At 35.3% G+C, this 15,557-nt stretch overlaps 1 protein-coding gene across 1 annotated transcript in view; it reads right to left on the reverse strand.

Annotated features, from left to right (window-relative positions):
* The window catches only part of LOC129246253 (uncharacterized), a 93,464-nt gene that overhangs the window by 12,076 nt on the left and 65,831 nt on the right, over positions 1 to 15,557 (reverse strand). Inside the window, exons 4-5 of the mRNA XM_054884919.1 lie at positions 6,553 to 7,040; positions 691 to 884 (exon numbers count right to left, since the gene is read on the reverse strand). Coding sequence (XP_054740894.1) covers positions 691 to 884; positions 6,553 to 7,040 — 682 coding nt within the window. The remainder of the gene's footprint in view (positions 1 to 690; positions 885 to 6,552; positions 7,041 to 15,557) is intronic.

Raw genomic sequence — 15,557 nt, forward strand, 5'->3', positions numbered from 1 at the left:
GAAATATCCCATGTATTTTGCATGGGAAAAAAATACTTTTTCGTAGATTTCATGTATAAACCTGGAAAATAAATATATTTTAACCGGATAACTCAGTTTCTCTTCATAATTGGTCAGGGAATAACAACCAATTATGAAATAATTAATTTTTTTTTGTATTAACTATTTTCATAAAAGTAATATAAAATATTGTTTTTCGATTTTTTCTTAGATTTTCGTTTTATGGGGGCTTTTTGGGGTTCTATAAAAAATAGTTAATACAAAAAAATTAATTATTTCATAATTGGTTGTTATTCCCTGACCAATTGTGAAGAGAAACTGAGGTATACGGTTAAAATATATTCATTTTCCAGGTTTTTACATGAAATCTACGAAAAAGTATTTTTTTCCCATGCAAAATACATGGGATATTTCAAAGCCCCGGCGGCACCATTAAATATGGTCTGATTAAAAAAAAAAAATACGGGTCTTTTTATTTTTCATTCTTTACCATTATGGGGGGCGGCAGCATAAAAATTTTAATATAAATTTTTTCCGATGCATTTTTGGACCACCCTAATACATATACAGATAGTCAAGCAGGAAGAAATGATGTACGTAAGGAAAGTGCAATGTGTTTGATTGCGGAAGTGCGCATGGGTGTGAGTGTTAATGTGAGTGTTTCCACTTTACCGCTAACTAACGACTTACCTAAGAACGTTTCGATGCGCTTCAATTGCGAAACGGGGTCCTCAATTAATCGATCACCATTGACAACGAGTAATTGCTCACGCGGGAAGACTTCCAACCAACGATGCAAATGCAAATGATACAGAGAGATGGTTAGTGGGCGATAGGACTCATTCACCGTGCCATTGGGGAATATGGCTAGCTCCTCGAATGTTCTATGAATACAAAATGGAGGAAATTAGTGGAAGGAATAAATGTATAATTAAGTATTTAAAAATTCATGTACTTATATATGTAGATAGGTGCACAATGTTATACATACATACACGTATGTGCATACTTATGTAAATATATGAGTTGCATTTGATTATGTTACGTATACGTCATGGCTACCTGATTGGAACTGCATCTTACGTAACCACTCTACGAAGGAAGGTCAAAGTGTGCGCTGAATGGTGATTTTGGATATTGCAGGGTGACTTTGATATTTTAATACCATTTTAAATACCAAGTTTTGCTCAAATGGGCTAACTAACTTCGCAGATATCGTCGGAAAAAGAGTTGATCGCGAAGAAATAATTGAGATTCATCACATGACTACATTTCTCACTTTGCAACGAAAGGTATTTAATATATCAATTTGGAAGAGCTTTCTAAGATTTCCGAAACGCTTGACTTGTACGCTTATTTATAAGTGGGCTGTTCTATGCAAGCAAATTAGAGTATCAATTGAAAATAATCAGCGCTTGTTATGATCGAGTTCCTCAGACATTCTTGAAAAAGTTGAAGGACTTATTTCGGAAGATGTAGGATGGAAATGAAAACAAATTGCAGAAATGTTTGGAGTATAAATTAATACCATTTTGAACTTTTTACATAATCAGCTTGCAATGTCCAAGGACAGTAAAAGATGAAAGCTCAACAAATATTCAAGCTAGTTTTTGAATCTAAGTAGCGAGAACAGGATTTGGTGAATTTTTTAGGAATTATTAGTGACAACAAAACTTAGAATTTTTACTATGATTTCAGTCACAGCAGGAATCCATATAGTGGCACAAAAAAAGTAAAGTACTGCATAAGGAATTCACGGCGTAACTCGCGATCTTTTGTTTTTTTTTTTTGGGATTCAGTATTCCGCTTATTAGAACAGCGCGTCAGTCTTATGGAGAAATAATAAATTATAATTTTGAAAAAATCAAAAGATGCGAATGAGGAAACGTGAAAGGGAAGTGGGATTTGATGCATGCCACAATAAAATTAAAATGTCTCTGAAATATCCAAGTTGGCATGAGGAATTCCGATATTATTTTAAATCAACAAAATTCTGTTAACATGTAAAAGGTATTTGCGGGCCAAAAAGTTTTCGAAATACTGAAAGTACAGGCCGCTAAATTCTCAGTTATGAATTTGTTTTAAATAAAATATTTCTGTAATTTTTTTGTTGACGCTTTATAAATCAGACGGATTGCGAAACGACGGAAAGATTAGTTTCGAAACTATTGAAGTTCATTATTGATCAAATTTATTGAAAATTTAAAACTTTTCATTTTTAGGTCTCTCAGAGCCTGGTGCCTAAATGGAATACCTGGTTGATTTTTTTATATAAAGGGTGGTTAAATTTCAAGGGCCGATGTTGAATGTCAACGACACCGTTGGACTTCTTTCTTTGGGCTTATTTGAAAGAAAAGGCATACGACGATAAGCCAACAACAATTCAAGAGCTAAAGGATGAGGTAATTCGGCACATTAACGGCATAGAACCTCAATTATGCCTCAGCGTCATGGAAAATTTTGACCATCGGATAGAGGTGTACCGCCGAGACCGTGGCAGCTATTTGGCCAATATTTTGTTTTATACGTAATTGAGCTATACCAATATTATGATAATAAAGAGAAATGATAATAATTTCCTAAAGAAATTGTGTTTTATTCAAAATCAACACCGGCCCTTGAAACTTAACCACCCTTTACAATATTCGTTTGTATGTAACGCCAGAAGGTGTGCCCGATAATAATCCATACAATCGATTTGTATCTATTTATATCTTTAAAAGTTATTTCGGTTATTAAAATTCGCCTATTTTAAACTAACAACAAGTTGACTATGAAAATGAGGAATGTAAGATTACAGGGTTTGATTGAAAAGTAATGAGCCTTCCGCGCGGAGTGTCTGCTGCCTGGTGGGGAAAATGATCGTTGAACCTTCCCCTTCTACTAGAAACCGGTCCCAGTTCGCTTGCAACAGCGGTGCAGTCAACATCGCTCCGCGCGTGATAGCTGTTTTAAAAGTGTGTTAGGATTTTGCAGTGGCGAAAATGCAGCGATCGTTGGAGCAACGTTACTCGATCAAATTTTGCGTAAAGCTAAACAAAATGAGTACCGAAACCATTGGGCTACTCAAGGAGGCTTACGGGGACCAATCTCTGTCCAGTGCCCAGGTAAAACGGTGGCACAAGTCGTTCAAGGAAGGCCCGAGCTCGTCAACAATTGGACCCTTCATCACGACAATGCACCGCATCCTCTGCACCTCTGCATTGGCCAAGATGGGAGTTCGGTAGTTCCCCACCCTCCCTACAGCCCAGACCTGTCCCCTCCGGACTTTTTCTTGTTCCCGCGCCTGAAAAGAAAGCTGAAATGGAGGCGTTTCGACCCTATCGAAGCGATCCAAAAAACTGTGACTGCCGAATTGAACGCAATTCCGGCGGATGAGTTTAAAAAATGTTTCCTGCAGTGGAAAGATCGCTACCAGCGGTTTATTGACGCTCAAGGGTCCTATTTTGAAGAATATTAATTGTATAAGCCAAAAGGTTTAATAAAACTGCTTAAAAAAATAAGGCTCATTACTTTTCAATCAAACCCTGTAGATTCTTTTATAAACTTAAATTTCTACTAAATAATTGCTACTTTACCAAAAAAAAAAAGTACTACACTACAGCTATTTTTTTCCAAGGTAGAAAGGTAGGTTCTGAGTGATTTTTTATATATAAATGAGTCAATTTTATTCATTCGCGAAAATGTTCAAGGTTATTCGGTTGACCAAACTAAGAGCCTAATTATGTTGCGGCTAACACAAAAAATTTTATTGCCCAGAAATTTTTAAATTTTCACAACTGCTTTGGTTTAAAGCCTGAAGCCTTATCACTTAGTTTCCTACAATAAAAGAGACCTTGAAATAAATATATAATGATATTTAACTAAGTAGACTTTTAAAACTAAATGAGAGGTGCAACAAAAAAGTAAGACACGTAGGCGGTCTAATCCTAGGCAGTGCAACTAATTAACTAACTATGGTTTTAGGACCTACATAATTTTTTATTTAATTTCTTTATGTGGTATAACAAACTTTATAAAATGCCGGACCACTGCAGAAATTCCAAACAATCGATTTCCTCACATAAAGCGAACAAACCTTGATCGATTGACTTGAAATTTTTTTTTTTATAAGTCATGTGATTTTGGGAGAAAGTTTTATGTAAAAATTTGTGTGGGTGTCATTTTACTCAATGATAGTAAGTAAGTGTTCTTAATATTTCCCCATCACGTCACAATGTTTTTAAAAGAGATAAAGTTTCAGTTAGGATTCAGAATTTTAAAAAAATTTCCTAAGATATAAAAATGATTTTTATTATTATTTATTTTTATTATTTTAAAAATGTGTTTCTTGTTTTAATTTTCGTCCTTCAATATGCAGCTGACTTTACCTATTCGTTCACAAATGGATATACATTGGTTAATTAAAGTTATCTTAACCCTTTCAACCCCAACGTTGCCTGTGAGCAACTTCGGCAGTTTAGCAGCTTACGGAAAGCGTGCGTTTTGTTTTTGTCTATTCGTAATAAATGATAACGATACTTTTATGTATCTACTCAAAATATAATCAAAAAAATATATCATTTGCTGATCATTTAACCAAGTTCTGTTGAATAAACAGCAAGTGCAGCGCAGAAAATATTGTTGTGAAATTCAGTAGAGTTTTTAAAGTGCGTACTCAAAAAGTGCGTTATAAAAATGAAAAAATTTAAAAAGTTTATATGTCATGTTTTTTACCAAAGATTGAACTTTACGAAGCTGAATTTAAATTTGATTTGTTAAAAATATTAACCAGGTGAGTAATTTTCAAAGTTGCAATGTTGCTTGTGGACAACCTTGGGTCATTGTGGTAATAAATATTTTTGTACTTAGTTATGAGACAGAAAGAGAAAAGATTGTCAAATGACGATATTGAGAGCGAAAGTGATGATGAGCTCTACAAAGTCAACCACCGTTCAAAGAAGTGGTACATAAGAATCTTCTATTGGTGCCTAGGAACATCCGTTACAAACGCATGGCTATTGTATAGAAAAAATATGATAAATCCGAGGCAAAAGCATATTCCTCTAATAAAATTTCAACTAGAAATTGCCATGGGTTGCTTTCTGCCACTACTTCGCTCGGAAAAGGGAAAGGCTGACCATCGAATGTTGAAAGAGCTAGCTCGATAGTATCCCTGGGCTCCCCATCAAGCAGCGTGTCTTCCCAATAGCCAAAAAAGTACAGGTTCCAACCGAATCCTTCAGTCTCACAGCGTTACGATAAAATGGAACATTGGGTAGTCTTTAGTGAAAAGGGACGTTGCAGATTGTGCAAGACAGGAACGCCAATGTTCAAATGCCTTAAATGTGAAGTCCACCTTTGCTGTAATAACAATAAAAACTGTTTTTTGTCTTATCATACCTAATTTTTCAAAATAAATAAAAATCATTAAAAGTTGCTCGAAAGAAAAAAAATGTTTATTTTGTATACCACCATTGTCCAAAATTGCTCACAAGCATTATTCATTTATATACTCGTATACGTCATATAATTTTATGGACCTAGCATATTTTTTTAATACCGGATTCCAATTGAAGCTTTGACGTTCTTTAAAAACATACTGACGTCATGGTGAAAAACAAAAACCCAGACTTACTACTATTCAGCAAATTTTTTATAAATATTTTTCGAAGGCTTTTTTTAATTTTACGTATTTTATATTGTATATTTCACATATTTTGTAGCCGATATATCAAAACCTTCTGTCATAGCAATTAATGAATGTATATATGTGTATAATTCAAGCTATTTCTTGAAATTACAAATACAATACATTTGCAGACATTTTCTTTCACATTACTTTGAACAAAAATAAACTATAATTATTTGTTATTATTATACAATATAATATTTATTTACAAAAGTAAATAAATTACAAATTTAAATTTAAATTCCCAGCACTTTCGGCTAAAAAAAGAAGCCAAATTATGTAATTTTTTTTCACATTTCTAATAAAGAACTGTTCCACAATACCATACATGGACTTATTTCGTTATTTTATTACTCTACGGAGAAAATTGGCTGACGTATCCCCATTTTTCCCACAGTACAGTAGCCTAACCCCTTGTTTTTGAATATAGTTGAGAGAAGAAATAATTTCACATTTAATTTCAAACTCTTCCTACTTCAAACCCTTCATCCTCAAACACTTCGACCTCCCCTCGTGTATCTGTGCGCCATAAAGGGCCTTTTTTTTTATTTTCGCTCAATTTAAATTGAACGACAACACGCGCTTATTTTATTGAATTAACAAATTTAAATGAATGTCGCGTCTACTCAAGCCATTGAAGGTGCACCAGCGCATGCTGGTGGTTTGCAAACCCAACTAACCATAGCTTGACGTGGCAAATTTTACAATATTCTCCTGTTTTACATTTCATTTGTATGCAAAATAGTCAGTAAGAACACACTTACTTACTTCCTGTTCGGCTTTTTATTACTCTTTTCATTGCATACACTCGAACATTATAGCATGAAGGAATTGCAGCTATTCATGTACATATGTATGTGTAGTTTCTATGTGCCACTTACTTGCTTGCAATTTGTGCTGCAGCAGCCGCCGAACCGGGCGTTGGCGCTGTTGTATAGGAATCGCCAAAACGATTTCGTACACCTCCTCCATCGTCGTCAATACTTATGCCGCCACCGCCACCTCCACCGTCAATTGCATTATCATACACTTGTGCCGCCGCGTAGGAATTACTCGATTTGCCATATAGCGCCACATGCTGCGAGGCTCTGAAATACTGATTCGTTGCTGCCGCATAACCTGACCCTGGTCCATAACCAGAGCCAGCTGTTTCAATTGCCCTGCCTTGTCGCCTTTGATAAGTGTTTGCGATATGCTTAGCGGGCGCCGTTGAAGGTGGCAGCATCGCTGGTCCATCGGCTAGTGGCAGCGTGGCTGTTGCCGCATGGCTTCGCAATTGTGTGTAATCAGAAATGGCCCTCGTCACCGGTTCACGTACAATGAGCAAAAGTTTTATGCTGGCATTCATGGCGCGTACACGTTCCGGCACCTAAAGGCGGGTAACGGAAATAAAAAGTGAAAAAGAAAATTTTTGTGAGAAAATATAAATTAGAATTGCAAAGAATTTAAGACAGTAACGAGTGTTGAGGATAAGCGCAGATAGGTGGTTGTTATGTGAGTGAAATTAATTTTGTCTTCATTGGGTTTTTATTGAACTTTCTCTACTTTTACGCTGGTAGTCCTTGTTTTGCTGCACAAGTTTATTTTTCTCGGCATTTGCTGTCAATTTAATTTACAGTTCATTTTTTTTTTAGTATACTTTTAAATGCATATTGTCCAGTTGCATGTATGTCCGATTTGCCTGCACGGCTAGCGCTAGGATATATACGTACATCTGTATCAAGAAATACTTTTACCCACTGGCATACAAATGCCCACAGAAGGCAGAATACACCTAATTAATTTAATAAGACTAAAACGAGCTCAATTTGTGTGTACCAACAACAATAATAGCATGTGAGTGTTGCGCGCAATTAAGATCCACAGAGTGTACCAGTCCAAGACCGTAGCGTTAGAGTAAAGGATAATATTTGTATCGTAGTAGTTGCTCAAGTGGTCGAAAAATGAATGGAAGAAAATATTGATTATATTATTCCCCCACAAAGCCAAATAGGTATGCCGCATGAAATAACATAAACCTTACTGATAAGTTCAGATAATTTATTTATTTCTTATTAAATTTTAATAACAGTTTTATGAAAATATACTTCATTCTGACTTAAAAACAATGTAAAACAGTTAGGTAGGTAGATAGGTAGAAGTGGCATTCGGTCTCTAAGCAAACTCATTTAGACAGAAGCCATTCCATTGGAATGCCACAGTAGAAGTTCATCTGCTACAGTTCGTTAAACCATTTTGTTTTAAGTACAAACTCGTTAAGCTGGCTGACACTTACATAAATCCCTAAGGTCATCAGTGTCACTCAAGAACGATGAACTGAAGTATCTAAACATAGTGACATGAGAAACTTGCAAATCTTTAAGCATATTGACCTAGGAGACCGTGCTCCGTGATCAAAGCAACTAACATAGAGAAGTTTTCCTAAGTAGCGCATTATAACGCCTTGCATCCCATTTTTGCCAAACTCTATTTGTAGCATTATATGTCAGGCCATCAACCCATCTCGTGTTGGCTGAAGTGATAATGCTACTTGCACCACGCAGTTTGTAGGTTGAGAGGCGTATAACTACAATCTCCATACCAAGAGGGAGGCGAGTGGTAGTGTTCTCCCCGCTGATTTATCTGCTTTAGAATTCTCTGGTATGTTGCTATGCCCTGGCACCCATGTCAAATGGTTGTGGAAATATTTCGCCATCTCTTTAAAAGATGCCCGGCAATTGCGAGCAATGATGGAATTAGTGACAATCCCACCAAGAGATTTAATCGCCGCTTGACTATTGGAGTAAATATACTCTTCTCTTAAGGTAGTCATATTTTTCCCTAATCAGACAGCTGCCTTATTAATGGCTAGAATTTAAATTTTTTGGAATGGAGAATTTGAATGAAAAAAGAATGGGCAAGTAAGTGAAATTGCTGAAATACCAGTCTGGCACTACCCAAGTAGCACTAAAGCACCGTTTTGGTACAATTATGAGACCTCCAGCAGTCAGATATCTAAAGTTGCTGATGTAATGGAGAAAGTTGATGGGATTTTGGTTGGAGGACTTTCATTCTTTCCCGAAATATTTCAACATTTGCACCATTAAGAAATCTAAAAAATAGTGCCTAAAAAGTGAAAAAAATCCAACCAAATAAGATTTTCAACTTAAAACAGTTATTCTTTGCTATTTTGTTTCAGTATTGTGAGTGATTCAATCAATCCATTTTTGTTTACACGCACAGGAAGTAGTGGACACAATTAGAACGCGTATACCCATATGAAACGTGTAAGTGTTTACCTCATTTATTTATGTATACATATAGACGATCATTATCCGCATATAAAATCAATTCTTACACTCCTGCAAAGTACAATTTTGGCATTTGTTCAACTCTTTTCACTTGTTAGGGTTTGCCAAAAAGCCTACGAATTGCCACTCGCTGTCATATTATCGTCTTCGCTTTACAACCGGTTTTGGCAGCACCGTTAGCTGGCAATTAATTTACATGACTGCCGAGTTCAATTGGGTTCAATTTGACTGCCAATGTGTTTGCTTTTTATGACTGCACAAATGACTGTCTATGTCTGAATAAGCGGCTGAATCACTGACTGGGGCAATTCAATGACTTTAATGGTTCACTTGTTGCCAGACATGAAATTCGCAACTTTCTTTGAAAAAAAAAAATAAACAAAAACACAAACAAGATCGCTATAAAGGAATTTGTGTATCGGAGTGATTTTTTTTTCTCTAATATTTAATCTGCTTGCTTTCCCGTGCTTATCCATCCATGTTTTAATTTACTTTGATATTCATTAGTCGCCAGCTGCCGCCAGCCAGGAGCCACAGCACTTTTATTAAATATTTTATTCAATTAAGTTGGTTGTGTAATCCTTTTGTCTGTAAAGAATAGCACTGAGCAGTTTTCTTTCTAGCCTTTTCATATTCTGTAGTAATTTATTGCCATTTCACTCACGAGCTAAAACAGCCAGCCAACGGCAACCAATCTTTAGAGTGACCAACTAAAATATACATCAAGCTGTCAGCGCCTAATTATATGCCAGACGAAAATTATACTTTATGTTAGTTTTTCATGCTTCACAAAGCAATTAAAAAGGGGTGCGCTTGAAAGCCAATTTTATGCATTCAACCTCTTTATGACATCGTCTCGCGGTGTGTGAATTTTCAGTGAATATTGGGGTCAGCAATTAACGGGAGTTAATAATTGTATGTTGAACGTTTGCCCTTGAAACAATAATGCTTTTAATATTCATCAACTCGTTGAGCATGAGTGGGCGAGTCATGATTTTGTTTTTACATAATATTGGGTGGTGGAAAAGGTGTGTTAAAAAAATTGCCTTTCAACTGCTATACCTCTTTCAATATACAAGTATATCACATCTGATAACACTATAGCTCTTTGTAAAGCGATACACATAGGTGAGAGAGCATATTCGATTAGATTCAAGTTCAAGTAAGACTTCTTATCGAAAAAATCATCACTGATTTAATTCAATAGAATAAAAACGGTGACAAGCCAAAGCATGTTGTATGTACCTGAACAACCAATGTAACATGACATTTAAGGAAATATGAGACACGCGTATTTGACGGCTATTGACAGTGTGACAGTCCTACCCAGCACATACATAACCCTCGCAGCGTGAATATTCGGCCGAGGCGACGACGTAGAAGCATGGCCGGGCAGTCCCCATGACATTCTTTTCTTTGAATTGCTGTAATACATCCATTTTTCATCATCCATCACAATGCAATGAAGAAAACCCTTCCTTTTTTGCCGCGGGAGCAGTTCTTCACAGGCGAAAAAACGACGTTCAACATCCCTTCGTTTTAACTCATAAGGAACTCAAGTCCGCTGTTTCTGAATCATTCCCAAAGCATGCAATCGCTTGGAAATGGATTGAGCAATGCCTGCAATTCAGCGCCTTCGAAGGTTTTTGGCCTGCCTTCACGGGGACGGTCGACAATATTAAAATCACCGTCTCTGAAGCGACGGAACCAATCTCGTCACGTGGTTTCACTTAAAGCAGCATCTCTATAAAATTTTGTAGCTCTCGATGCGCTCCAGCCGCCGTTTTTTTCGAATGAAAGAGGACGGTCGTCAACACTTCCCGCAAATTACTTTTATTTGGCACAAAATCAGACATTTTCACAAAACCAAAAGTATATGATACCAAAACAAAATCACTAATGTGTTGAAGCAGTTTGTTTACCATATGTCTAAGCTTGGTTTATGATGTTTAGGTTATGTTAGAATCTACTAGCACACACTGCTGGCGGCATCTATTGACAAACAGCGGAAACTTAGTTGCGCACCTAATACATTTTTCTAAGAACTGGTTTATTGGTACACTTGGGTATAATGAGAATTAAACTGAAAAATTTTGAAAAAAAATTATAATTTTGAATTTTATTCAATGCTGAAATATTTTGTATACAGATTTTTTAAGTAAAATTCTTTCAACTATTTTTCACATTTCAGCATATAGGTACTTATAATATACCTCAAAAAATTTTTTTTTTTACTTTTTTTGTTTTATATATATTTTTTGTTTTTATATGTATTTTTGTTTTAATATTTTAGAAAAGAACAAACTTTTCCAAAATTTTAAAAGTTGAAAAAAAAATTTTTTTAAATGTTAAAAAGAACCGAGAATATTTCACTCTAGTTAACCAAAGCGAATTCATTGAAATTATTTTAAAATGTTCATCATACATTTTGAATTTTAATTCATTATAAAATTTTAATTTTTAAACTAGGTAGAGAGCGGCCGCGCACTCCTGTACCTCAAAATTTAAACTCATTTAACTCACAACGACTTGTTTTGGCCTGGTGTTGTAAAAAAAAAAAACTATTCAACCGATTCATTTGAAATTTTAGTATGTTGTTCACAAAACTACTGGCTATCGCCCGTACTAGAATCATATTTTTATTGCGAATATTTCGTATTTTTTTTATTAGAAAACTGAAAAACCCCGATTTTTAGAGCGTCAAATTCAAAACCGCGCCATTTTGTCAAATTTATTTTTATTTTTTTCTGATTCTAGTACGGGACAAGCTGACTTATAATTTTTTTCGTTTTTGTGTTTTAGATAAATAGAAGAGCCAAAATGGATAATATCGTTCAGGTACAATTCTTCGGGAGGGTCAACTTCAGCGCCATTTTTAAAATTATTAAAATACAATAAAAAAAAAATTTCACTTTTGTATGTAAAAGAAGTTAAATAAACGGATAAAAAATTTGAATATCATTTTTCATTTTTATTATTGTAAAACAAAATCCTGAAAATACCCTAAATTTTCAAGCTCTCTGCCACCGGGACCCCTTGAATAAATCTCAAAATTCTTATATTTTGCGTAAATTTGTTTCAGTTTACCTCTCATCACACTCAAGCCAAAAAATAAATCAAGTGTCGTCAATATCTTATACACTCGGATCACTTCATTTGAAACCGCACTGCGGTGAGTTTGTTTAAACCGAGTTTAAGCCTGCAAAATTAAGCATTCAAACTCAAACTGAAAACTTGTACTGAAAAACAGGCGCTTGAGGAATCAGATAAATTCAAATTCCCAAAATTATCCCTACCAGTTTTTTGCAAAAGACCACAAAAACTCTACTCAACTGTTTGGCTCTGCTCGAAAAGTGGAGTAGTTTAAAATGTCGTTTAAGTCATCAAGAACTGTTTTTAGATCACCCATTATTGGCCGCTATAAAGCTAAAAATTCTTGCTTCATGATTCAGCAATTTATAAAATGGGATTGACAACTAGAAATTGAATTTATCGCGCCCTTTTAATATTTTAATTACAGTTAGCTGATGAGGCAGCCAAAAGGGATTGTTGCTGAAGCCCAGAGGTCATGACTACTGGCTATCGCTATTCGGTTGGCAAAATGAAGTACAGCAAGCATTCCAGTTGAAATGTTATTTATACGTACAGGCAGAGTTGATAGAAATGCCAATGCACGCCACAATTAAGAGCACATATATTATTTGTAAACCCATACTTATCATTAAATCAATTAATTTGATGGAATAATTTCCCTTGTGATATGTGTGGAAATGAGATGTGTGGACAGCCAACATGTTTTAATTTTGCTTTCTTTTAATTTTTAGTATTTAGTCAATTCAGAAAGCGTGTTTGTTTTTACAAAATGAGTTCCACGCATTAAAAACGATTTGAAGCAGTGTTCCGATATCAAACCTTAAAGGTCCAAAATTGTCACGGGTATCTTTTGTTGACGACTTCCGCTGACGCACACCCAAAAAAAAATATCTCTGCAAAGCCAGATCAGAAGATTAGTGATTTGTTTGTGATAGAGCCGAACTTATCGTACGCAAAGCTAAGGAGTTTTTCAGATAGAGTGGTGTTAATGCCTCAAAAGACACGATTCGAAGGCGTTTACGTGCAAAATACCTCAAAATCCGGAGCACATGGAAAAAACTACTGCTCTCATTATTATACAGTAAAAAAACACTTTAATGGGCGAAGGCAAATTCAGAATGGTATTGGACAAACGTAATATTCACGGACGATTTTTCCTTTCGGACGAATAGTTGCATTCTTCGGTCCTGGTGCACTACTGATAATCGAAAACTTCAACGAACTGTTACGCATTCAAATGAGGTCCGTGTTTGGGGCTGCTTCTCCGAAATAGGATTTGACCGTTTATTTGTGTTTACCACCAATTTGAATGCAGTTTTGATGAATAAAATTTACCAAAAACCATTATTACCGTTAGCATCGAAAATGTTTGGAAGAACTAGCCAACCTTGAATTTTACAAAAAGACAACAACTCCAAGCATCGAAGCCGAATTTGCATAGAGTGGAAACAGCAAAATGGGATTGATAGGTTGGATTGGCTTTCACAGTCGCCTGAAGCCAGCCCTATTGAAAATCTCTGGGCAATAGTTAAGCAAAAATTCAAGGGAAAACGAATACGGATTAGGGAATGTTGGGTTAGGGAATAAGTTGTAACGTTTTAAATATTTTCTTTTATTTTACAACGATTTGTTTGCTGTTTGGCAGAGGGTAAGTATATAGATTTGATAAAACTCTTTCTGCTCTACAAAAGTATGATAATTGTATTTTTGAGTTGCTTAATTTTATATGAGTTTTGAGGCTTAGAAATGGAATACCGAGGAGGTAAAAATCAATATTTTCGACACCTGCTCTTCTTTGCTTTTCATAGAGGTCAGAAAGCTGCCGAAGTAGCCCGGGATATTTGCGACGTGTATGGAGAAGGTGTCATAGGCTAGTCTACAGCACGTATACGGTTTGCAAAGTTCAAAAATGGCGTCTTTGATGTCGATGACAGTTCACGCACCGAAAGGTCTTCTGAATTCGAGTTCTTAATGAGAAGATCATGATATGTGTTTGGTGGGACTGGGAAGGCGTGGTGCACTGGGAAATGCTCGAAAATATTGCTACGATCAACGGGGAGCTCTACATTGCCCAGCTACACCGCGTGAATGAGGCTATTTGACTGAAAAAACCTGATCGAGATGGGCAAATCATACTCCTTGATGACAATACTAGGCCCCATGCTGCACAAGTCGTCAAAGCTGCACTCCAAGAGCTCGAATGTGCGGTCCTTCAGTATACGCCGTATTTTGCGAACCTCGCGCCGACCAAATACCATATTTTCCGCTCCTTGTCAAACTATATGAAAGGCGTTACCGTCGATAAAAAAAGAGCTTAAAAACTGGCTCAACAACTTCTCAGACACTAGACCAGGCGATTTTTGGCGAAACGGCATCAACAAACAAGGCAGTCACTTTGTAATTCAGTTATAGAAATTTTCATGAAAAGGATATTTTCCTGTAAGCGTGGTCGTGGTGGTAATTTGCCTGATCTTATTTTCCACTATGAACGGCATACCTTCCTCTTTATCATGAAATAAACATCCGATCATTTATATTAAAAAATAGCATTTTTCTTTGAATATGAAAATAACACCTCTTATTGGAGGTAATTATTTAATTTTGGTATATACATAAATAAAAGTGTTCAGTAAAAACGCTACGCACTTATTCCCCAATCCAATAGTTATCAAAGCAAATTCTGTTGATTTGGATTCGAGAATGTGAAGTCATTATGGCTAGTGGTAATGGCTATACATTTTATGGAATATAGTCTTTATAATAAATAATAAATAGCTCCTACTATGCAGTTTACTCGAATCAAATTGGTGAAATAGTTTCTCAGTTATGGCGGTCACGCTTATATTAACTTTTTTGTATATAAAATTTTTCAATTTAATTATCGTTTTTTTGATAAATTCACAGACATTTTCAATGAATCGCAAGCAAATTTTGTTATGTTATATTAGCATTTTCACTCGTAGGATATTAATTTTGTATACACACATACATATAGACATACATGATACTTCTTTATTCAAGTCACCTACTCACTTCCTTTGTTGCCCATAATTCATTTATAACATTTTTATTGCCTTTGTAGAATATTTAAGTTTTGCATTTTCTATTTGCTTATGCAAATTTATTTAAATATTTGAGTATTTTCGCAAATTCCTTGCTATTGTTTGCTTTGCTTTAAGAAATAAATTATGAATCACTTCTGTGCAAGTGTACTAAGGAAAGCCTACGAACCTTGGGTAACATTCAGCTTTATTGTTGAATTTTTGCATTTATTAAAATTTTAAATCGATTGAGTTTTTTTAAATGTTCTTATTTTCATTTTTTTATTGTATATTGAAATAAATCAAAAAATATTATATGCTTCTAAGAGGATGGAAACTAATAATTGAAAACCACAAAATGCAAAACTTTAAAAGCATGTATTTGTATGGTTCTGGTATAAAATATTGCGTATCGCATTGGGACAGATTAGCTTAGGATAATTCCGAACCGAACACAGGAAG

The sequence above is a fragment of the Anastrepha obliqua genome, chromosome 4 (genome assembly GCF_027943255.1).
Source record: "Anastrepha obliqua isolate idAnaObli1 chromosome 4, idAnaObli1_1.0, whole genome shotgun sequence".
NCBI classification, from domain to species: Eukaryota; Metazoa; Arthropoda; class Insecta; order Diptera; family Tephritidae; genus Anastrepha; species Anastrepha obliqua.